The sequence below is a fragment of the Balaenoptera ricei genome, chromosome 9 (genome assembly GCF_028023285.1).
Source record: "Balaenoptera ricei isolate mBalRic1 chromosome 9, mBalRic1.hap2, whole genome shotgun sequence".
Lineage (NCBI taxonomy): Eukaryota > Metazoa > Chordata > Mammalia > Artiodactyla > Balaenopteridae > Balaenoptera > Balaenoptera ricei.
In genome coordinates this window covers 98,969,358-98,992,983 of record NC_082647.1, presented here as the reverse complement: position 1 = coordinate 98,992,983, position 23,626 = coordinate 98,969,358, and the positions used below count along the sequence as shown (strand labels likewise).

At 45.1% G+C, this 23,626-nt stretch overlaps 1 protein-coding gene across 2 annotated transcripts in view; it reads left to right on the top strand.

Annotated features, from left to right (window-relative positions):
* Positions 1 to 3,483: 3,483 nt before the first annotated feature.
* LAMB1 (laminin subunit beta 1) overlaps positions 3,484 to 23,626 on the top strand; it is a 76,219-nt gene continuing 56,076 nt past the window's right edge. Inside the window, exons 1-8 of one of the 2 annotated variants that reach the window (XM_059934183.1) lie at positions 3,484 to 3,791; positions 4,700 to 4,822; positions 5,879 to 6,054; positions 8,593 to 8,728; positions 11,842 to 11,915; positions 18,861 to 19,049; positions 19,140 to 19,203; positions 23,299 to 23,501. In XM_059934183.1, coding sequence (XP_059790166.1) covers positions 3,581 to 3,791; positions 4,700 to 4,822; positions 5,879 to 6,054; positions 8,593 to 8,728; positions 11,842 to 11,915; positions 18,861 to 19,049; positions 19,140 to 19,203; positions 23,299 to 23,501 — 1,176 coding nt within the window. In that variant the 5' untranslated portion in view covers positions 3,484 to 3,580. Of the gene's footprint in view, positions 3,792 to 4,486; positions 4,571 to 4,699; positions 4,823 to 5,878; positions 6,055 to 8,592; positions 8,729 to 11,841; positions 11,916 to 18,860; positions 19,050 to 19,139; positions 19,204 to 23,298; positions 23,502 to 23,626 lie in introns of those variants that run through there. The other variant, XM_059934184.1, reaches the window with a different exon arrangement.

Here is a 23,626-nt window from a genome sequence, read left to right as displayed (position 1 = left end):
GGGGCGAGGGGAGGACACTCAAAACTACAAATGACTCTCCTGCATATTATAAGTATGTAGAAGGTACTGTGACTTTTGTCCTGAAATTTACTAGTCATCGAACCTACTTTTCTAGATGAATTCTGAAGCTTGCAAAGTACACTTAAATTTAATTTGCAAAACAGCAAAAACCTAGTAATTTTCACGAGAACAGTGTTAAGTAAATAGCCAGGTTTTAGGACCTAACGATCAAAGTCTAAAATGTGATGTCCTTGTTTCACTGTCAACCCAAGAATTTAAAATGAGACACATAGGTGGCATTCTAAGATGATAAAGGTGATCTTTTTTTAAAGATTTATTTATTTATTTATTTTTGGCTGTGTTGGGTCTTTGTTGCTGTGTGCGGGCTTGCTCTAGTTGTAGAGAGCACGGGCAACTCTCCGTTGCGGAGCGCGGGCTTCTCATTGCAGTGGCTTCTCTTTGTTGTGGAGCACAGGCTCTAGGTGCATAGGCTTAGTTGCTCCGCGGCATGTGGGGTCTTCCCAGACCAGGGGTCGAACCCATGTCCCCTGCATTGGCAGGCAGATTCTTAACCACTGCGCCACCAGGGAAGCCCTGATAAAGGTGATCTTGAAAGCACCTCTTGGATTTTTTTTTGAACAAAAACAATGCCTCAGGGCAACAACTGTCACACATTCTTTTGAGATGGAACAGCCAACAACTGGCAATCCCATCTGCCATTCAGAACTGCTGTAGAACTGTCCAGTAAAGACTGCCTTATGAAGCACATACTGCCAAGTCAGTCAGTTCAGGTATGGGACAAGAGGCCCCTGTCAGCAGGAGTAAAGTGTTGATAGCCTTCACTAGCAAAGGGGATTCATTCCTCCTAAACTGTAATATCTTCAGAAATCAGAGGAAGTTGAATGAAATATAACAGAGAGAAAGAATTTGTTCAGCAGTGAAATTGGGAAGCATTCCTAAAGTGAACTCAAGTCTGGTGGTGATAGTCTTTTGTCTTGGACTGGAAATTTGTTAGGCGAAAGTAGATATTTAAAGATTTAAGAAGGTTTTTAAAACATGGAGACAAGTCTTGATTTACGTTGATTCCAGAAGCATTTATTGAGCACCTAAGATGTGCCCCATGTCACATGAGACAATGTTTATGCACAAAGGAATGTTACAGGATGATGGTATTTGTCTCACTGTCTACTGGGGGAGATAAGGGTATAAACAAATAGTTACAGGATTATGTCACGTGTGCTGTAACAGGCTTTTACAAGGTGTTGGTAGACAGAGTCCAGACTGGAGAAGAGAGAGAGGAGGAAGTCATGTTTAAGTAGAAGCGCTGAAGATGTGTGGTAGCTCACTAAGTTGATAAGGTCAAGGAGGGTCCAAGGAGCAGAGAAATGAAGGTATAATATAAGGAGTATGTCTAGGGAACTTCAGGAGGCTAACGTGGGCAGGGGGAAACCATTGAAAGCTTTTGAACGAAGGAGTGATGTGATCAAAGTTATGCCTCTGAAAAATCCTTCCAGCAATGTTATAGAGGGTTAGGCTGGGCAAGGGAAGAGTTTGGCAGTAGGAACACAAGCCAGGAGGCTCCTGCTGGCTTTCAGACCAGACGTGAGGAGAGACTGAACTAAGGCAGAGTGATGAGGTTGGAGTGATGGGGACATGATGGCTAGTTGCCACTAGAGTAGAAATGATGGGACCTGATGAAGGGAGGAGGTGAAGGAGACGGAAATGTTCAGTGTGATTCCCAGGCTGAGCTGACTTCAAGGGTATGTGATCCGTGCAGCCTCACAGGGCCTCCCGCTCAGAAGAGTCCCTACTGGCACCATCTTGAAATCACTGATAATTTTTGAATAAGGGGCCCCACGTGCTCATTTTCCTTTTGTATTGGGTCCTGTGAATCGTATGGTCTGTCCTGTCCCCAGGTTTCTGCGTTCAGCTAAGGCGGGGATCATGGTACTGGTAACTGCAGCTGGAAGCAGAAGAGATGGGTGGAGGGATGAGTTCAGTTTTGCAGCCCATGTGCCTATGGGTCATCAAAGTAGTGATGGTCAATAGGCTGTTAGAAATTAGATGTAAATCCCAAGCAAGGTACGTGCTAGAGTCATCCATGTGGGGCGTACCAAGGCCAAGGTGTTAGAGCCCCGGGATGTGGATGAAAGGGTGTAGAGGAGAAAGAAGCTGGAAACGGAACCTTCGGGGGCAAAAATGTGTAAGGGATCAGAGAGGGAGAGAGAAAATGGGGGTGAGGGGAGGAGTCAGAGTCCTGTGGGAAATTTTTAGAGGGAATTGTGTCCTGGAAGCCAAGGAAAAGTCTTAAGAAGGGAAGAATCGTGAGGAACACATGCCACAGAATGATCAAATAGGGACACTGTCTATTGCATTTGGCAATTAGAGGGTTGGTGGTCATTACGGAGACCAGTGGTGGAGATGGAAGCCACATTCCAGTGGGATGGAGGAGAAACCAGGAGGAAACAAAAGTGAGTGCAGACTCTCCTTTTAAGAACCTGGGCTGTGAAGTCAAAGGGAGGAAAGGAGGAGAGGGGTGTGGAGAATAAAGCTTTTTGATTTTTTTTTTTTTTCCTCTTAAGACGGGGGAATTGAGCAGGTTTGTGTGTGAGAGAGCATTGCTCTCAGGAGGTGAGATGAGGGCGCAGTTTCCAGCGCAGAAGTACAAAAGGTAAAGGTGGGAACTGAGACGGACACATTCATAGATGGAGTGGTCAGAATATATGCACGCAAAAACAAACAAAAACCAACAAATCTAATTTTTTCAGTAATGGTAAGTTTACCACTGTAGGTGAAGTGTTAAGGCCCACAGGGGGCTTTAAGAGAGTGTTGAAGGTGCTTGCCCTCTGGGAGAGGACACTGACCGGCGACAGATAGAACTGCCAAGTAGCAGGGAGGGTTCAGCTGCTGTGAGAGCAGAGGCCTGTCTCCCAAAAGAGGCAGAACCGAACGCTGCCTGCAATTTGTATGCATGAAAAACTGTAATAAGCAACTTTGGCCCAGGGTATCAAAAGTTCCACAAAGGGAGAAGACATTTGCTTGTGAATCTTTTTTAAGTTCGGAAGACCCTCCATCACAATATTAGACCGTGGCAAGGGCACCCGCTTTCTTGGTGTTCGGGGCTGCCCAGACAGCACCAAGGAGCCTGAGCATCAGGTAGAGGCAAAAATCTCCAGAGGCTGCAGCAGGGCAAGCCTTGATTTGGTGAATAATTAATGTATCACCGAGACCTAAGGCCTCCCTCCAGTGGAAAGGATGTGGGTAAACTCACAAAGCAGCTTACTCTATGGTCTAATGATTAAACTTCCCTGGGCACTATTTTATTGCAACTAAGTTAAAAGCTGACCAGCTGGCCACTTAAACGCTTCTCTCTGGGGTGATTAATTAGGAAACCAAATCTCCTGATTGGACTAACAACTAACTATACTCCCCTCATTCCAGGGAGCACTTTTGCCCGGAGGACTAAAGAAAGCTCAAGCTCTGATTCCAGCCATTGCTAAGGCAGCAGAATTGGGTTAATGCACAGGAGGGGTGGCAGAATCACACCACCAGCCTCTCTTCCCTCTCCAACCCCTACGAGATGGGTGAGCGTGTATTTACCCCGTATTTAACCAGACAGGTCACACGCAATGCTGCTGGAGACCCGACATTAGAGGCTTGCTCGCCCACCTCACCATTTGTACACCATGGAATTCCTCTCTGGAATTTGCGAGGTTGTGCTTTGTGGAGATTGTGGACAAGTGCGTCTCAAGAGAGACCTCCAGCTTCGTGGCTGAGTCGACCCTTTCACGGTAAGATGGGAAAAAAGCGTCACTACCAAGAGCGGCGTTCGAGAAATTACCTGAATTCGAGCCATACGTCTGGATTTAGGTAAAAAGTAGATTTAAAATAAACAGAATTAGATGGGTAATTCAATGCTGTGGCCACCTGGGTAGCAGGGACTCCAGGCAGGTCCTGAGCTGGTGCGCAAAGGCAGCGGAGCGAAGAGCACTTTCCTTCCTTCGAATGAAGACATCAGAGGTGGCGCGCAGCCCGGGCTCAGCAATACAGGGGGCTTCTCTGCTTTCTCAGGAGCAAACCTGCCAGGTCGACCCTCTTTCTAAAGGGTTTAACCGGCCCTCCCGGAGCGCTGGGTGCCGAGAGTTTATAGCCTTGGGCACCTCTTCGTGACTCACTCCTTACAAATGTAAATGCACGAACGCGCCCCGTAGGTCCCGACCCGCCTCCTCACCCATCGATCTGAACACCTCCCGCCCCCGCCCTGCGCACCGCTCGGGACGCGCACCCGGCGGCCGCCCCGCAGCTCTGCGCTGGGAACGTTAAGAGCCACAGCCCCACCGCGCCCACAGATGCGGCCTTAAAACAAAAGAGGCGCCGGGGGAGGCTTGGACCTGGCCCTCACCCACTCCCCGCCAAGTCGGGGCCGCCCGCCGCCCGCCCCCTCCGCCCCGGCTCCGCGTGTGCGCATGAGCAGAGGCGCCACCCTCGGTTCCTCCCAGGGCGAAACTTTCTAATTCCCTTCTTTGGGCTCCGGGGCTGCCAGGAGCGGGGAGAGCGCTCGCCCCGCCGGGTGAGGAGAACAAAGTGGCGGCGCGATTTTTCCCTCCCCACCCCCCCGCTTCCGTGGGAGCGGCAGGAAATGCGAGGGCCCCTCTCCTCTCCCTGAATATTTGCCTTTTTTTTCTCTCCCCTTCTCCAGAAAGGAAGACGGCGGAAAAGAGCCGGCGGCTCGGCGGCCGTGTCCTCCCCTCCTCTGCCGTGTCCTCTCGGCTGCAGGGACTGGCCATGGGTCGGCTCCAGATGTTCGCGTTCAGTTTCTTAGGTAATTCCGAGGAAACGGTGGGGGAAGGGCGTGGGCTTGGACGCGGGGAAAGAATAAACCAAGCCGTTGGTCCCAGCTTCGGGGGAGCCTGGGGGATCGGGAGAGGGACCCGGTGGAAATTCTGCGCTGGGATTAAACGCCAGCGCCCTGGGTGGTAGCCGGGGACGGCGTGCGAGGACCGCAGGCGACTGCATCGCGGGGGACTGTGCCAGAGCTCCGGGTGCTCCCGCGGCTGCCTCTCTGGGCTTTGCATCTCCGGCCCTTTCTCGGTGGGTCTCTCCGTCGCTGGGGTCAGGCTTCGTGGGGTGGAGGGCTCGCCGGGAGCCCATTTTCCGGGAAAGTGCCCGGAGCTGAACGCAGGCTTCGTCCTGGGAACAGATTGGGGCCATGTGGCTTTAATTAACCATCGCGGTTTGCCCCCGGATGGCGCCAGAAACAGCTGGACCGGGAGCGTCCCTGGAATGACGAATTGTTGAAGCCAATCCAAAGCCGCAGGGACTGTCCACCGGCCCCTCGCTCGGGAAAGTGACGTCCCCCGCGAGCCCCACCATCCCCCGTCCCCCGGCGAAGCGCCCGCGTCCTCGGAGCGTGTATGCACACACACTCACGCGCCCGCACGCTCGCAGATTTCCGTGCACACACTCGCGCTGTCACGCCGAGGATATGCAGGCTGCCGCGTGCACGCGGGTTCACAGACACACACGTGCGCGAGTACGGGTGTGCGGCGTTTGGCCACCTGCCTCCCGGCGCCCAGGTCCAGGCGTGTCGAAGTGCCCGGAGCTGCTTCCCGGGCAGATTAGGGTGGGCGCGAGTGTCGGTGGGTTTCTTGGGAAGTGATGCTCTTGGCTGCTGGACAAACTTGGCGTCTCTGTTTCTGTCTGAATCCTCCTCTCCACGTCCTGCCTTCCCGGCCTCGCTCTTCTCTCCATTGTGTCTCTTTTCTGTGTATCCTGCTTTTTTTCTGAATCTCCCCTCTCCCCGCCCGCCCCTGCTTATTCCCTTTGCTGGGGCCCGCTCCCTGCTTGTGCCCTACCCTGTCGCCTGACCCTTCCACAGCCCTGTGCGGAGCTCAAGTGAGTGCTCAAGAACCCGAGTTCAGCTACGGCTGCGCGGAGGGCAGCTGCTACCCGGCCACCGGCGACCTTCTCATCGGCCGAGCACACAAGCTCTCGGTGACCTCGACCTGCGGGCTGTACAAACCCGAGCCTTACTGTATCGTCAGCCACCTCCAGGTGAGGGGGTGAGATGGTTCCAGGCTCTGCGCGCGCCTCCTCCAGTCCAGACCGAAGGGGGAGGCCCAGGGGACTCTGCATCCTGCCAGCGATCCAGATAGGAAGCGTCGCAGCCAGGGAGTCCCGGGATTAGGCTGGTAGCTCACCCTTTTGCACTGTGGTGGCTCACAGTTTGCACAGTTGCATCCGCCAAACATTTCCTGCCGCTGCCACGGTCAGTGTGGAAAGGCAGGGCTGCAGACAGGTCTGGCGGCCCCTGCCCCCAAGCCCTGACCTCTAAAAGACCCGTGTCTCTTTTTTTGTTTGTTGGTTTGTTTTTTAATCCTTTCCTCTTTGGAAATGTATATAAAAGGTGGTTTAACCTCTTCTTTTTTATGTACTGAGTGGTGATCTTGGGTTTTTCCCAAATCTTTAACTTGGATAAAGAGTATTCCAGCACTGATAGACACCTTGCAAGGTCACTCCAGTCATGGAGAAAAACACTCCAATGTTTTTCTCTCCTCATTTGGTGCTGTTCCCATCTACTTCCATTAGATAGCAGGATCAGATGCTTGCTTTTTCAAAATGCCCTGGTTGCCATGGTACCCGATAGAGGAGGACCAAAATGAAATTTCTGAGTGTTATCTGTTTCTAAAAGTAGACCCAGATCTTAGCTTTCAAAGGTCACGTTTTTAATAAAACTAATTTTAAAAGAAGACACAAAGCATAAACGACCCAGAATCAGAATCCCTTTCCTTGATTTTGAAAAGGGAGGCAGGTATCTCTGGCCTCTAAAGCCAGCATAGGGCTTAGTCTTCTGCGCAGGGCAAGTGCCAAGCCACTTGCTCTAAACTTGGTCACTGCACCCACCTTCAGATCTGCCCTTCAGGAGTGGGACAGAATACCGTGTGGTTTGCACACAGATGCCTTCAAATGGAGTCACGTTTACAAAGCAGAAGGAGAGCCCATTCTGGAGACCTGATAAATTAAACCAAAGGAATGTGGTAAAGTGGATTCCACTTACTTGCTTCCAGGTTTATACGGAGATGTCTAGACTGCTTCCTCCTGATTAGAAGGGAGGCTGTAATTAAACTTTTTTTAAGTTCTGGTAATTGTTCTCCAGTATTAGTTTCCTTGGCTACAAGTTACTGAAGGCAGTTGATGTTACCTTTTCTAATATTAGCATGTAAATTTTACCTAAAATATTATGCTAACATTTACCTCCGAGGCCAGGACATCCTGTAAATAAATCACCAGATCCTGAAACCAGCTTTGACCAGAATGAGAATTGGACTATTTGCCTTAAAAGCAAGTAGAGCCAGACTCTCTGGTTTATGTTATTAGCCATGAAATTTTGGAGCACTCTTCACAGATATTAGAGCCTAAAGAAAGGCACTGGGTGTGTACTTCTCTCAGACGTTGAACAGGTGAAAAATTGAGGCAGGAAGCGTAAGTATTTTGTCCAGGGTCCCATTGTATTCCTGACTTCTGGCTTCTATTTTCTAGTTGGTACATCTTGCCAGTCTCTAAATCCTTTTGGGAGGAAGGTGATAAGTAATAGCTAGCTAAATAAATACAAACATAAAAAGTACAGTCAGTTGATATTGTCCTCATAAGAATATCACCCTTGCTTAAATGTTGTTTGTAAGATGTGTGTGGGTCTCTATAGATTTCCATCTCAGTGTCACTTTCAGACCTAAGAATAATACGCATTTCAGAAAATCTTAGCAAAGCCTTATGTGGAAAAGGGAACTTTAAGTGATGCTGTTTAAAATTCACTGTGATGGAGTGCAAAGAGGGCTCTTTTGGCTGTGACCCTCATTTTAGGGAAAAGGAAAATGACAAGAGAGAAGTTCAAAGCTGCTCTAAAACCTAAAGTATATTTTCAATTCGGGTCCAATTTGGTGTTCTTTGAATTGGTCCCAGTTTTCAGTGCTCCCAACATGAGAGTCTGGTGTCCTTCCTGGATATTCTGAGCAGTTTGTAGGCTAGCCTGCTCGCTGCCACTGTGAATTCACTGCTGGGGCAGAGGAGAAGAAGCTAAGAAATCTTTATCTGTAGTTCCCAAAGCTTCTTAAATACGTCTGCCTAATACTTGGTTTCTGCTTTATATAGGTTTTCGAAAATCAGGCCAATTGAACTGTTCTCTTTTTATTTTCAGTTTGCTTTATGTCAGCAAAAATTCTCTAAAACTTCCTCTGCAGTTTGCTTCAAGAGTAAACTTCTCCAGCTGTTCACTGAGATTAAGACTTAAGCCTAGAAGTTTCATTTTGATTAAATTAATAGCTTGTGGAAACAATGCCTTCTTCTACTTTTGACCTTGAAGTTGCAAGAGAAGAGGAAAATTTCAGGAGTATTTCATACTCAGTTAAGTTAAAAAGTGAAAGACATATGACAGGTCATTTAATTTTGGCACATGCATTTTTCTTGAAGCAAGTAGGATGGGTTTTTGTATTGTGGGCTTGATTTTTGGTGTGTGTGTATGTGTGTGTGTGTGTGTGTGTGTGTGCGCGCGCGCGCGATTACTTCATAGGCTCATAGAACTGACTTTGCTTTCAGGAGGACAAAAAATGCTTCATATGCAATTCACAAGATCCTTATCATGAAACCCTGAACCCTGACAGTCATCTCATTGAAAATGTGGTCACGACATTTGCTCCAAACCGTCTTAAGATCTGGTGGCAATCCGAAAATGGTATGTGGTTTGTATGGGGTTAAGTTCCAAGGAGTGTGATTGGTCACCTGGAAGGGGTTTACGGGCTCCTGGGTGTTTGTAATTACGATTGGTTTCTCTATCCTGGAATTATGGCCTTTGACAGATTTACTGCCTGAAGCACTAACTTCTCTTGGTAAAATCCGATCCTTCTTCCTGAAGTATGCACTTCCTATAAGAAAGAAGTCTTTCATGCGAGACCAAAGGAGTATTTCATAGTCTTCATCCTGAGGGGGCCTTGGGGAGCGTGGGCATGGACCGGGGGCAGTCTGGGGAGGCCGTGGGAAGGCCCTGCACCATCTCAGGCCCTTATTCCTCCACAAAACAGCATCTTTCATTTTGATCAACCCCAAAGGAAAGGGCAGAATCAACGGCCACCACCTTCCTTCCATCTAGAGAACATTTAATCATAATACTCTGAATACACACTAGATGTAGTTTTTCAGACTCAACTTGGATAATGACCCCAAGTCAGCTTTTCCAGTGAGTGTGTGAATCCCACCGTTTTTCCTTTCTTTGCCTCTTGGGTTTTGGTTTAATAAATTCATCAAATATGATGTTACTGTTGTGGTACAACTAAGCCCAAATTAGTTTTGCATTTGTTTCAAACTTGAATGCTGAAATTTGAGGACTAAAGGTAGAGTTAATGTGTTTGTCATTAACAATGTTACCATTAGATCTTTTGTTTTTAATTTATTTATTTTTGGCTGCGTTGGGTCTACCTCGCTGCGCGTGAGCGTGAGCTTTCTCTAGTTGCAACGAGCGGGGGCTACTCTTCATTGCGGTGCGCGGGCTTCTCATTGCGGTGGCTTCCTTTTTGCGGAGCACGGGCTCTAGGCGCACGGGCCTCGGTACTTGCGGCACGTGGGCTCAGTAGTTGTGGCTGGAGGGCTCTAGAGTGCAGGCTCAGTAGTTGTGGCGCACGGGCTTAGTTGCTCTGCGGCATGTGGGATCTTCCCGGACCAGGGATTGAACCCGTGTCCCCTGCATTGGCAGGTGGATTCTTAACCACTGCACCACCAGGGAGGTCCTGACCATTAGATCTTTTTTTACAAAACATTTATGAGAAAGGACTCTCAAAGAAGTGAATCTAAGCCTGGGCAGAGAAAGCCTGGGACTTCTGAACCCACATAGAGCTTATGACAAATGTGGGACGTTTCTGACTGTCCACGTTTTCCCAGTGAGACCGAAGGACAATTAGAAGAAGGATGCCTCAACATCAGTATCAAGTTGATAGCCAGTAAAATAGTTCGTCATGTGCTTTTGTTCTAGCGGAGGGTTTTTCTTGGTTACATCAGGAGTTAATCAGTCTCTACAACTTAGAGTTTGTGAGACAAAAGAGGCCAAATGCCAGAAAGAAGGGATTTTCAAATAGAGGGGTTTGAGGGCGCTGTCACTCTGTCACAAGAGATCAGATGAGATTAGATGGATAGAACTTAGTTTTAGAAAGTCAGACTGTTACTGTCCCCTCTCATCTCTCTGCTGTCTGATAGGTCACAACTGAAGACTTTCTTTATGAATGTGATTTTATCTATTTTCTGTATGTTTTGTCTAAGATGAGCTTTACGTGACGTGACGTGTTAAATTATCAGTGCTCAGGCCCAGAAACAGTCTTGGAATGTGCAGCTACTTTTAACTTACCCCTCACGATGCTTTATTCCTAGGTCTGACAGAAATCAAGTACACCATAGAAGAATGATCTCATTTCTTTTCTCCGTGGATTTTTCTTCCCATATTAAAAAAAAAACAAACAAACCTGCAGTGCTTTATCAGGTTAGGAATCTAAAATGGAATGCGCTTTTTAAGCCCCCATTGCCGGATACGTTCTTATGTTACAGAACTGGTCCTAGTCTTGCTCGTACTTTACACTATTTCGTTATCTCTTCATTTTAAACAAATAGTGCAGGTTTTTAAAAGCCTGGGAAAGGAGAGGCAGATAGTTGCTTAGCTAACCTGGTCGCTCAAAAAGAAAGGCGGAGAGTAGGTTTGTAGTACAGTTCTTTCTAGTAAGTTAGATAAGGTTAGTTAGCACGGCTATAATGTTTTTCTTTAACATTCCAACTAACTCATATCCGTTCCAGTGACCACTTCCCCCCCACCCCCCATCCCCAATTGACTTGGCATTTGTCCAGTGGGAGAGTTTATTTCAAAAGTCCTACTGATTTCCTGAAAATACACCAGCCTGTGACATGATTCATCCCGACACATTCCTGTCTTCCTGCATTTAAGACTTCTTTTGCATCAGAAGATGGACCCCCAAAAGCTCTCTCGAGCACAGGAAATGTGGAAAGGTCTCCTTCATTAAACAGGCAGGCTTGAGGGCCCAAGGGATTGGGGAGGAGGTGCTTTCTGTCCCTGGAATTCCAGTGGATTGACCCCCAGGGCATAGTGCAGAGGCTCATTTGTTTGTTCAGGCTTTCCCCTGAAAGGGAAGATGTTAGTATTTGTTCTGGGCCAGTTTATTTATTTGACCCATTCTTTGTCTCTTTGGCATTGTTTCTCAGTTGTGGAAATGCACCCAAAGGCTTCTCCATCAGGGATAGGTTTTTCTAAATTGTAGTGTAACTCACAAAACGTGGTGGACTCTTATTTGTTTTCTTTGCTGCTGCACAGAAAAAAAGGAATATTTGTGTTTCGACTGGAAGAGGATTGTGTTCTTGGGCTTCAGACAGCAAAGCTGAACCCCTACTGTGCACAGGAAGTGCCCACTCTTGTTTCCCCTTTGAGAGTCCCTTGGCTTAGTGGGTTGGGGAGACTTTTCATTTTTTTCCTAAGCAAAAGATGTCTTTCTTGACAGCAAACTAAAGGCTGTCATTCTGACATTCTGCCAGATGTCTTGTTCCAGGGAGCACATTCAATACGTTGAACTCCAGAATGATTTATGAACAACTGAAGAATCAATCTGAGATGTGCTCCATCACCTGAATCAAGCCAGGGTTTTATCATTATTTATCTTATCTTCAGCTTAAGATGGACTGCAGAGAGAACTTCTATGAGGAGCCTAAGGATACTTGAAGAGAATAGTCTCAATTGTTCACAGATGTTCCTGTTTACCTTGCTGTTTCCTTTTGTCTTTTCAAAAAAATCTCCTATAGGCGTGGAAAATGTAACTATCCAACTGGATTTGGAAGCAGAATTCCATTTCACTCATCTCATCATGACCTTCAAGGTAAGGAATCCCTAACTTTCTCACAAATTCCCCTTTCAAAATGGATGGCTGTTGCGAGTTGGCCTCAGTGGGAACCTAAACATTATTGTTGCTATAAATTGGGATAATTGAACAGCTTTTCAACATGGACATGAAGAACTACGCTTAACAGATAGTCTCTCTTCATGGCAATAAGTAGAGAGAGCCACTGTTCTAAGATGATTCGACTGTAAACTTTTAATTAGATATCTGTTGATTTCCCCATAGAGACAGGCAGCTTTGACTTGCTCCCAAATCACAGTAAGACATCTGGAGAGTAAGTCCCTGTTCCCTTGGGTTGATGTTTTAATGCTGACTTTGGTAACTGAAAAGGAAGTGTATTATCTTTAGTTTTCAAGGTTTTGCAAAATATGTGGGAATGGTTTTTGAGTTCCTTAAGAAATGTGCCTGCCTTCTTCAACGTGGATTTTTCCCATCGTTTTTCTTTGAGAGATGTAAAATGACTCCAGGACTAGGGAATGTCTGTGTACAAAGTCCCTTTGTTTCTTAAGCAGCTGCCTGGAAATGACAGGCTTCACATGGCTTAAAGTACATGTTGGTGCACACAAAACCTATAATTTAGTTATTGCTTCTCAGATTAAAATCACTTTTGAATCGTTTTCAGTTGGGGGCCTTATCTACACCTTCTCAGGTTTGGAAAAGGTGCCAGGGGTAGGTTTACAGTGTGGGCGGGTAGCCATGAAAGTCTTGCTTGTGTCCTCTGCCTAAGTCTGGGAGGCCAAGGGCCAGGGGTGGGCGTGGAAGTCACAACGTGACTAGGAGGGATGCTGGGCTGCTGGCCCCCAGGCCTGAGCTCTTCATCCCCTTGCTCCTCCATGGGAATGTGCTGTTGCTGGTTGGGGTGGGCGGGGGGCAGGTTTACACTGCGGCACCTGCTCCTACGAGGGATGGGGAGGACTTTCCCTAAAGCACGCCTCGTCCCTTCATTGGCCACGTGCTCAACCTGGCAGTTAGAATTGAGACTCAACTTCGGATGTTGCCTTCATGTTATGGGACACCTAAAAATACTCAGAATCGTCTTTATTAATGTTTATGGTCCTATCTTTTACTTTGTTCGTTTTTTCCTTTTAAAAGGTAAAACTACATTTTACGGGTAATTCGTTTATACCCAAAAGTCGGGTGGGCACATATCCTGTAGTTGAATACTCATTCAAGTGAATACAATGGGCCAAAGATGAAATTCTGCGCAGAAGTGCTGAAAGGCAAACAGAGGAGGTGGTGATTAAACTGAGACCTAAAGAATGGGTACAAGTTGGCAGAACTCATCCTTTGGGCTCCTAGTTCACGTGTGAAAAGCAACATCTACAGCGTTGCACAGACTTGGGTGTGACTCCCCATTCTGCCCCTTGCTGGCGTGTGTGGCCAGAGCTTCTCCTTCCTCTTTGGTAAAATGGGAAGAAAAATAACGCCTGCATTATAGGTTGTGTGGCACACCCCTCTGCCCTGGGGGTAGGGATGATCGTAAGAAACTGCCTTAGATTTTAAAGATAGCATGTTCCTGCTCTGCGCTGTCCGGAAGCTCCAGTCTTCTAGGGGAGAAATACATACTTGCACATAACTTACGATACAAGGTAGGATGTGCTCACTGCTATAGCAGAAGTTCAGATAATGTACATCGGCAGGGAGGAGAGTGAGATTCATTTTTGCCTGGGATAAAGGAGAAAGCTTTACGAGGAGAGGACTGGGATTGCACTTGACCTGGGCCAGGAAGGGTGAGCAGGATTTTAGGGGGAGGAGGTAGAAGAAAAACCCTTCTTGGCAGTGTGAGAGCAAAGCTCTGGTGGTGTGGGACAGCTCGGGCAGGGTTTGTTCAGCACGTACTATGTAGACGTGCCTTGAACTTGGGCTAGTGAACGGAGGAGCGGGAAGTAAGATTACAGCCAGAAGGACCTTGCTTCCTTGCTGAGGAGTGTGAACTTTATAGAAAATGGGGAGCCATCGACAGGAAATGAGACCTGTGTTTCAGGAAGGGAGCCAAGAGGAAATGCAGAGGAGGGCCTGGGGCACAGAGAAGAGAGGGCACAGAGGCGGGAGGCTCTCAAGGTCAGCGGTAAGGGGGAGCTGGAGCTGACTTAGGCAGGGATGGTGTTCACGCAGAGGCTGGCTGTGGCTCTCAAGTAGGAGGAAGCCTCCTCCTGCAACCCGGAGTCCTGGCAGTGTGACTTGGCGAGCTTTTCCGAGTCCCACGTCTCCCCTTGCTGCCCTCTCTGCTACCCTCTGCTACCGTTGCCTTTGAGAGTCATTGCCGAGAGGAGGAGCCCCTGTTTTCTAAGGGAGTCCGTCGGACCCTTTAGAATCAAAGGCTCAGCCATGAATTGGAGAAGGATTAGAAGCAGAACAGCAGAAGGCAGGGATGAATGAAAAATTACTGAGATGTCCAAGCTGGGGAACTAGGAGGGTGGTGACACCATTGAGTGGTGAGGACAGGAAGGGGGCGAGGGTGAAGAGTGTGTTTATTCCTTTTTGTTTTTAAATTTATTTTATGAAAGTATAGTTGGTTTACAGTGTTCTGTTAAGTTCTGCTGTACAGCACAGTGATTCAGTTATGAAAACAAATGTATATATGTGTATATTATTTTCCTTTATGGTTTATCACAGGACATTGAATACAGTTCCCTGTGCTATACAGTAGGACCTTGTTTATCCGTTCTGTATATAATAGTTTTCATCTGCTAATCCCAAACTCCCAATTCCTCCCTCCACCCCCCTCCCCCTTGGCAGTCACAAGTCTGTTCTCTATGTCTGTGAATCTGTTTCTGTTTCGTAGATAAGTTCATTTGTGCCATATTTTAGATTCCACATAATAGGTGATAGCATATGGTATTTGTCTTTCTGTTTCTGACTTACTTAGTATGAAAATCTCTAGGTCCCTCTGTGCTGTTGCAAATGGCATTATTTCATTCATTTTTATGGCTGAGTAGTATTCCATTGTATATACTTACCACATCTTCTTTATCCATTCATCTGTTGATGGACATTTAGGTTGCTTCCACGTCTTGGCTTTTGTGAATAGTGCTGTTATGAACACAGGGGTGCATGTATCTTTGAATTATAGTTTTGTATGGGTGTATGCCCAGGAGTGGGATTTTGCTGGATCATATGAGAGTGTGTTTATTCTAACTCGTGTTTGCGTGGACATGGCTGTTTACTAAGTGGATTGGATTTTCTTAGGGTAGCAAAACCCAGTTAGCATATCCACAGTCTGTTTTTGTTCATAGCCAAAGGTTTCCAAACTCACAGCTCTTTGGTTTAGTATAAATTCAGAGGCAGCTATGCAGCAATGTGAGGCCTGAGAAGCTCAATGACTCAGCAGTGAACCTGGAAAGGCTTCCCTTTTGTAGGTAAAATGTGTTGTCCCAGTTTCCAGCAGCTTCCTAACTTCACAGGAAATTGGATAACTCGTCAATGGCCTTTTGGGACTCAGAAGGTTCCAGAAGGGAGAGAGAAGGAAGCACAATCAGGACTGGCTCTAAGGCTTTTCCTCTCTGCTGTCTTGTGCCACAGAGATATCAGGCTAGTCTCTCTCCAAAGTGTTGCCACCCATGAGGCAGGTCCCCTGGGGAGTTTGCCCTGGTTCATTTATTGGGTTTTTTCCCCCTTTGTTTAAAATTTTTAGTCTAATACTCTCTTGGGTTTAATAAAGTATCATTTTCTTATATTTCTGAAAAGGTAAAAAAAAAAAAACCTGAGCAACTAGTAAATGTATAAGTCAAGGAATCTGTCGAAATGTGACTTTCCATTTCCTTACCCTTGTCTCCTTTTATCTGCGAGAAAGACCATCAGGGTTATGAAGGATGGTGCAAGGAGAGCTGGGCATGTACTACTTTTCACCCTTACTTGTCACCCAGATTTCTGTCAAGCATTTGTTTTATTTTTTTTTATGGTCCTGTTCAAGTTCTTGTATTGGTCGTCTTGGCCCCCACCATTTACTCTCTTTAAAAAATTTTTTTATTTTTATGTAATTTTTAAAGGTTACTTTCCATTTACAGTTATTAGAAAACATTGGCTGTACTCCCTGTGTTGTACAACACAATACATCCTTGAGCCTATCTTATACCAAGTAGTTTGTGCCTCCCAGTTCCCCGCCCCTCCATCGCCCCTCCCCCGCTCCCCACTGGTAACCACTAGTTTGTTCTCTGTATCTGTGAGTCAGGCACTGGTTTGAATTCAGAAGTGAGTGTCTCTGTTGAGGTTCCGTTTGCTGAGTTGCCTTAACTTTCTTGATCTTCCTCCATCGTCATCTGACTGCCACTTCCCGAAAGGCACTTACCCTGTTCATCGCTGTTGAAGCTTTTGCCTATTTTTAGTGCTAATTCTGCTTCATCTCTAATTTCCTGTTGCCCCTGTTCACCACACCCGCCTAAATCTCCATCCTGCCTCAGTTTCCAGAATTCTTGTCTTTTTCCTCCTTCCTCTCTGACATCCATTTTTCAGGCTTCTATTACACCATTAGCCAGTGAGGCAAAAAAGATCTTCATTCAGCCTGGATTTGAAAGGTCTTCATTCAGTCTGGATTGAAATCTCTCTGCCAATAGCTGGCGAGTTAACTAATGTCTCTGAGCCTCGATTTCCTCATCTGTCAGACAAATGTGTTGTTAAGGTATATTAGTTTGCCAGGGCTGCCATAACACAGTAGCACAGACTGGGTGGATTGAACAACAGAAATGTATCTTCTAGGATTCTCAAGGGACAAAGTTTGAGATCAAGGTGTCGGCAGAGTTGGTTTCTTCTGTGGCCTCTTTCTCTCCTTGGCTTTTAGATGACTGTCTTCTCCTTGTGTCTTCACCTGGTCTTCTGTCTGGACCTGTCTGTGTCCTGATGTCTTCTTCTTAGAAGGACACCAGTCATATGTGATTAGGGTCCACTCCAGTGACCTCACTTTAATTACCCCTTTAAAGACCCTATCTTCAAATACAGTTATAGTCTGAGGTACTAGGGATTAGGTCTTGAACATCAGAATTTGGGAAGGACACAGTTCAGCGCATAATGGAAGGTTATATGAAATAATGTGATTGAAGTTCCCAGCACCCCTCTCTTGTCTTCTGCTAGCCCTTTGCTGATGTTGGAGCACTGACTTGGCTCTCTTTTATCTTGTCCTTTTCTTTTTGAGGGGAAATTAAATATTTGGAGGTTTCAAATACTGTATGTATACAGTGCCTCCCAAATCCATGTTTCAAGTTCCATTCTCATAGCTGAGTCCAAGACCACTGTTTCCAGTTCTCCAGTGGGCGTCTCGATTCTGAGACCTTGCACGTAACTAGACCAAAACTACATGCCTTTGCTTCTCTTCTGTATCTTTGTTAGCAGTAGCACACATGCCCACCTACCTAAGCTCAGGGGTTCCTGTTTCTTTCTTCTCCCTCCCTTTCCACTGGAATCAAATTGATCACCAAGTGCAATTCAGCATATTTTACTTCCAGTAAATTTTCAGAGCAGTCAATCCCATCCCTTTATTGCTATCCACACTGTAATGCTTGAGTTAAGACCTTCATCTCTTTTCTGTCACTTGGTTCCCTTGTCTCTTGTTTTGTCCATGTCCAATAACTCTGCCAGAGTTGTTTTTCTGAAGTGCAATCTAAGCATTTCATTCTGTTCACTTAAATGTTTCAGTATTCCCCTTCATTGCATAAAGATAAAGTAAACCCCTTAGCATGGCAACAAATTCCTTCCCAACCAACCCCTCCTGCCACCTGTAACCATCTCTACCCACTGTCCAGAAAATACCCAGTTACCGTTTTAAGATAAGTTTGATGCCATCTTCTCTCTGAAGCATTCCCTAGTTGTGTGTGTGTGTGTGTGTGTGTGTGTGTATGTATGCGTGCGCATGCTAAAATATATGTAGCACAAAAATTTGCTTTTTTAACCATTTTTAAATGTGCAGTTCTGATGGCAGTAGGTATATTCACAATGTTGTGTGACCAACACCACTATCTCCAGAACCTTTTCATCACCCCAAGTAGAAACCCTGTACCCATTAAGCAATAGCTCCTCACCACTCCATCCTCCCAGCCCCTCTTAACCTCTAATCTACTTTCTGTCTCTATGTACTTGCCTATTCCATATGTTTCATATAAGTGGAATCACACATTCTTCTGTGTCTGGCTTATTTCACTTAGAGTAATGTTTCCAAGGTTCATCCATGTTGTAGGAAGTATCAGAATTTCATTCTTTTTTATTGCTGAATAATAATCCATTGCATGTATATATCACCTTTTGTGTATCTGTTTATCCACTTGAGTGGTTTCCACTTGTTGGCGATTGTGAATGATGCTGCCCTGACGGTTCATGTACAAGTGTCCATCTGAGTCCCTGTTTTCAGTTCTTTGGGGTGTGTAGCTGGAATTGCAGGATTCTCTAGCTTCTCGAGTTAGTAATTCCTTCCTCTTGTTTTCCCAAAGCACACCACATGTGACTCTATTATAGTGTTTGACGAATTGTTTTGTAAATCATTTCTGCCCATTCCTGTACCTCACTGGACAGCATTAGTTGCAACATTTAGACCCCTGTCTGGTACCGAGTAGCTGTCATTACACATCTACTGACTGATTAAACGAATGAATGAAAGAAGGAACACTCAAGCTAAGCAGTCATGTCATGGGCATGGTGGCTAAATGCACCAAAACTTGTATGCTATTAAGGCCTGTTTATAATCAGCTTCTAAAGAGAAACAGCTTACTAGTCTCTGGTAGGGTGGGAGAAAGTGCAAAATTTAGAGGTGAGACACTTTCCTGTGAAAAGAGGCTCCATGGAACAGCTTGAAATATTTGAAATCCAGCCACAGTCTGAAATACCAACCACATGCAGTCAGGGTTTGTGGCACACAATTGAATGATACTTTCCTCTGAGATTTTAAAATACAGATTACCAGTAAAAATGTCCAATGAGTCTCTTCCACCTTGCCTTTAGACATTCCGTCCAGCCGCTATGCTGATAGAACGATCGTCCGACTTTGGAAAAACCTGGGGTGTATACAGATACTTTGCCTATGATTGTGAGAGCTCGTTTCCCGGCATTTCCACCGGCCCCATGAAAAAAGTCGATGATATAATTTGTGATTCCCGATATTCTGACATTGAACCCTCAACGGAAGGAGAGGTTTGTTTGTTCTTTTTGTTTTCCATTCTACTTTCAAATCTAGTTTTTGATCATTGCAAAAACACCAATTCCTCTTATATCTATTTTTAGGTGATTTTTCGTGCTTTAGATCCTGCTTTCAGAATAGAAGATCCGTACAGTCCAAGGATACAGAGTAAGCTTGTTTTCAAATAAAAGCTTTGATGAAGAACAGCAATCATGGGAGAATGCTTACCCAGAGCACTGCTACCCAGAATCTAAATATCAAGTGCTAATTCCACCCTCTTCATTTCTTTCTTTCTTTGCAATGCTCTTGAAATTGGCAGTTATCAGTCCTCACTGAAGGGGAACACGTTTTGATAAGAGTAAAAGGTTTGTGTCATAAGACCCCAAACCATTGTGCTGGTCATAATACTTTATTTATTGCTCAGTATCACATATATATGACATGTGTGTATATATATATATCGCATATATGATATATATCATATATTATGCATACATATATATAATTATGTATATAAAGGTACAGATTAGGCCATTGTAACAAGGTGTCCCCAAAAATGCAGTGTCTCAAAAAAGTTGACTTCTCTTTTACGAAATCACCGAGGGAGATTTACAGATAAAGTACCATTCACTTGCCGCAAGCAGGCTTACCAGATAAAATACAGGATGACACCCGGTTCAGTATGAATTTTCAGATAAATAACAAATCATTTTTTTAGGATAACTGTATCCCATGTGATATTTGTGACTGGTACGAGCCTATTCCATGCAATATTTGTGGTTAGTATAACCATGTGATGTTTGGGACATATTGCTACTGCAATGATTAATTGTTTATCTGAAATTCAAATTTACTGAGCACCTTGTATTATTATTGCCAGATCTGGCAAGCATAGCCATTAGGTCACCCAGGTTCCCAGGTTCCCTCTGTCTTGCAGTCTGTATCCACATGGTTAGACCTGGATCAACCCCACCCTATCCTTGTCCCAGCCTGTGGGAGGGGACAAGTAAAGAGCAAGCGACCTGAAGGCATACGTCACATCCGTTCACACCCCATTGGCCAAAATTAGTCCCCTGGCTACACCGCAGGAGATGTGAGATGCTCTAGCTGGTGGCTGTGTGCGCTCTCAAACTCTTGGCTAGGGCTCTTATTGTCAAAAGAAGAAGAGAAGAAAGAATCCTGGGGGAAAATTTGAGGTCTCAGCCATATTCAATGTGCTCATTAAGGTGAGGGTTGCAGTTGCATTTCACAGGTGAGTCCGCTGAGGCTCAGAGTTGGACTCACATGCATAAAGTGACGGGGCTGTTTAATGAGAGATCCTGAGCGCACGTGTTATGATTCTTAGATCAGAGTGCTTTCCAGCATCCAGCAACCAGGCTCATGTCTTTACACAAATACATTTTGATCTTCTTGGTAGGCAGAATGGGCTTTGGAGTCCGACACAGCTGGGTTTAAGTCCCAGCTCCAGCATATTAGAGCTCTGTGACCTTGGGCAAGTCATTTACTTACAACTTTTTTTTAGCTTCTACTTTTTCATCTGTAAATGGAGATAGTCATATTGACCTTCTGGTTGTTGTGGATGGAAAATGACTAACATATATAAATGACTCACCAAGGTGCCCAACGCATAGAAAATGTTGGGTCCGTGAAGCTGCTGCCACTGTTGGTGTCGTCACTGCCATCAGCTGTCACTCAGGCCTTCTGTAGACCGGGTCCTGCACCTCAGAGTGAGGATAAGGCCCCCTCTCCAGCTACAGAGGTGCAGTCAGTTGAGCAGAGATGGGGTGAGGTCTTGCTGGTCTTTCTCAGCGGAGCATGGCCCTCCTTTGAACCAAAGCCCCGTGGCACTTCCCGGCTCACAGCAGGGGAGAGTAGAATGGAAGGAGTCCAGGGAATATTGCCAGAAAAGTGCTGTTTCCCCACTTAAGTTTACATATGGCCCAGACCGTGTCTGGTCTGTAATTTACTCAGTCATTCTGTTGTCAAACAAATATTTATTTATTTTAAAGTTTTATTTTATTTTTTTAAATTTTATTGGAATATAGTTGATTTACAATGTTGTGTTAGTTTTAGGTGTACAGCAAAGTGATTCAGTTACACATGTACACATATCTGTTATTTTTCAGACTGTTTTCTCATATAGGTTATCCCAGAATATTGAGTTGAGTTCCCTGTGCTATCCAGTAGGTCCTTGCTGGTTATCTGTCTTGCATATAGTAGTGTGTGTGTTCATCCCAAGCTCCTGATTTATCCCTCCCCCACCCGCCGTCATGTTTCCCCTTTGGTGAGCATAAGTTTGTTTTGGATATCTGTAAGTCTTTCTGTTTTGTAAATAAATTCATTTGTATCATTTTTTAAAATTAGATTCCACATATAAGCGATATCATATGACACATTTGTCTTTCTCTGTCTGACTTACTTCGCTTAGTGTGATATCAAACAAATATTTAATGGTATATCCAGCCCTGTGCCATTTCTGAGTGAGCTCTGGGAGGCCTGCCCTCCCCGCTCTCAAAATCCAGTTGCGAGAAATGTCCACACAGTCTCCATGACCAACACCTCCTGGGTCCGTAAAAGGACTCACGGTCTGTTCCTTTTGGGTGAAATTTGTGGGACTTGGAGAATGTGCTGCTATTATAATTCTACTGTCTTTGGCTGTTAAATGGCGTCAGAAAACCTATTCCTATATTAAAGAAGCATCCACTGTAACAGATCATGCTTTGGATTTACTTTGTAATCAAGGGAACAGTATCTCTTTAGTTGTCCCTATTGTTGAGGCCTCCGAAACTCACTTCAAAAGTGATTGTGCCTCTTACAACAGCAGTCAATACGAGACTTAGCTGTTGTTAAATATGGAAGGAGAGAGCGAGGGAGCTTATTTGCTCTGCTGAGGGCTTCCACAGAGATCACTCAAGGGCTTCTAAATACTCCAGCTGCTCTTCAAGTTTGTTGTTTGGCCTCTTGTCAATAGGCGCTTGTGCTCATATTGTGCAGGAGGAAATGTTGGCATTCAGAAATTCCGTTCATTGAAGTAGTACCACAGTTTCTCTGTTTAGTTTTTGATTTTACAAAGAGCCTAAGTTGAATGCATGGACTCATGGGCTTTCTCTTTCAACCCACAGCTATTTCTATAGTCTTCATTGTAAGCTATGCATATATTATAAGTATTTTAAATTGTATGTGGGCTTTGAAAGTATCTGATGCATTGGGCCAATGCCACGTTGTCCCGTGTTGTAAATTTTAAGAATCTATCAGCAGAAATGAACGTAAAGCTTAGGAGCAATTTTAGGCTACAGAGCTAAAAGGGGAGGACGGGTGGACTAATCAATCTTTTGGGGTCCACTTCAGCAAGAGCCACTTAGTGATTAATGAAAACACTGATGGAAGAAGATTGAAGATTGAATGACTCTTGGTTTATCAAGTTATTAGAGAATGTAATTGACAGCCCCGCTTCTGTAATAAGCATAGGCCTATAGACCCAGGAAAAGGAAGATCAAATAAGAGACATTGGTCTAGAAGTAACTTCTATTTAGGAAAAAATAATTTGCCTCAACATCCCAATACTAAGCTCCTTTATCTTCACGCCACTGTATTATATTGGTAATTATATTGGTAAACTATAAAACTAAGACCCAGAAAGTTGTAGATTGTAATGGTGCTTCCAAACTTGGTTGAAAAAGTCAGGCCCTGGATTGTGGTTATTCTATCATGTTAAATCGATTTTAGTAACTTGGACTTCACCTAAATGGTGGGAAATTTCAGATAGCATTTTCCTCTCCAAAGATAAACACAAACATGTCTCTAACTATCTTATAATAGTAATGAGAATTGGAGTGGTTTGATAAGCTCTTTCCCACCTGAATGGAATTTTCTGATTTTGAGACTAATTGCTGTGGGAACCAGATGGTATTGCAATAGTTTAGATTACTGTGTGTTCAGTGGCTTCCGGCAATCATGCAACCGCATTTTAAAATTTCTCCGCCTCCACACTTCTTCCTGAGACATCAGTCTGCCAACAAATCCATCACAGAACATATGTTCTTGTTAAACTGATGAGAAGGGAATAACCTTTCTTCGAGAGACTGTCACATTATGTTAACCTTTATCATTACGTGCATCTAGATCATGCAAGGGGGGGGGGTAAGCTTAAGCCATTTTTATTTGTCATGCCTTTCTATAAAGAGAAAAAAACCAAGTTGTCTAATTGCAAAGGAAGTCTTGCTTCTTTGATCAAACTTTTCATATTCTTGGTGACCTTCATAGATCTCTTAAAAATCACCAACTTGAGAATCAAGTTTGTGAAACTACATACTTTGGGAGATAACCTTTTGGATTCCAGAATGGAAATCAGAGAAAAGTACTATTACGCGGTTTACGACATGGTGATTCGAGGAAACTGCTTCTGCTATGGCCACGCCAGCGAGTGTGCCCCGGTGGATGGATTCCACGCAGAAGGAGAAGGAATGGTAAGTACACGTTCCAGGCAGCTTCCTCCTTCATACGGGTGATTCTAAAAAGCAGATGGAAGCTAGTAGTATTACCTTAAGCCTTTTTATTTGGGGTCTTATTTTTCCAGACTGCTATTTAGTCC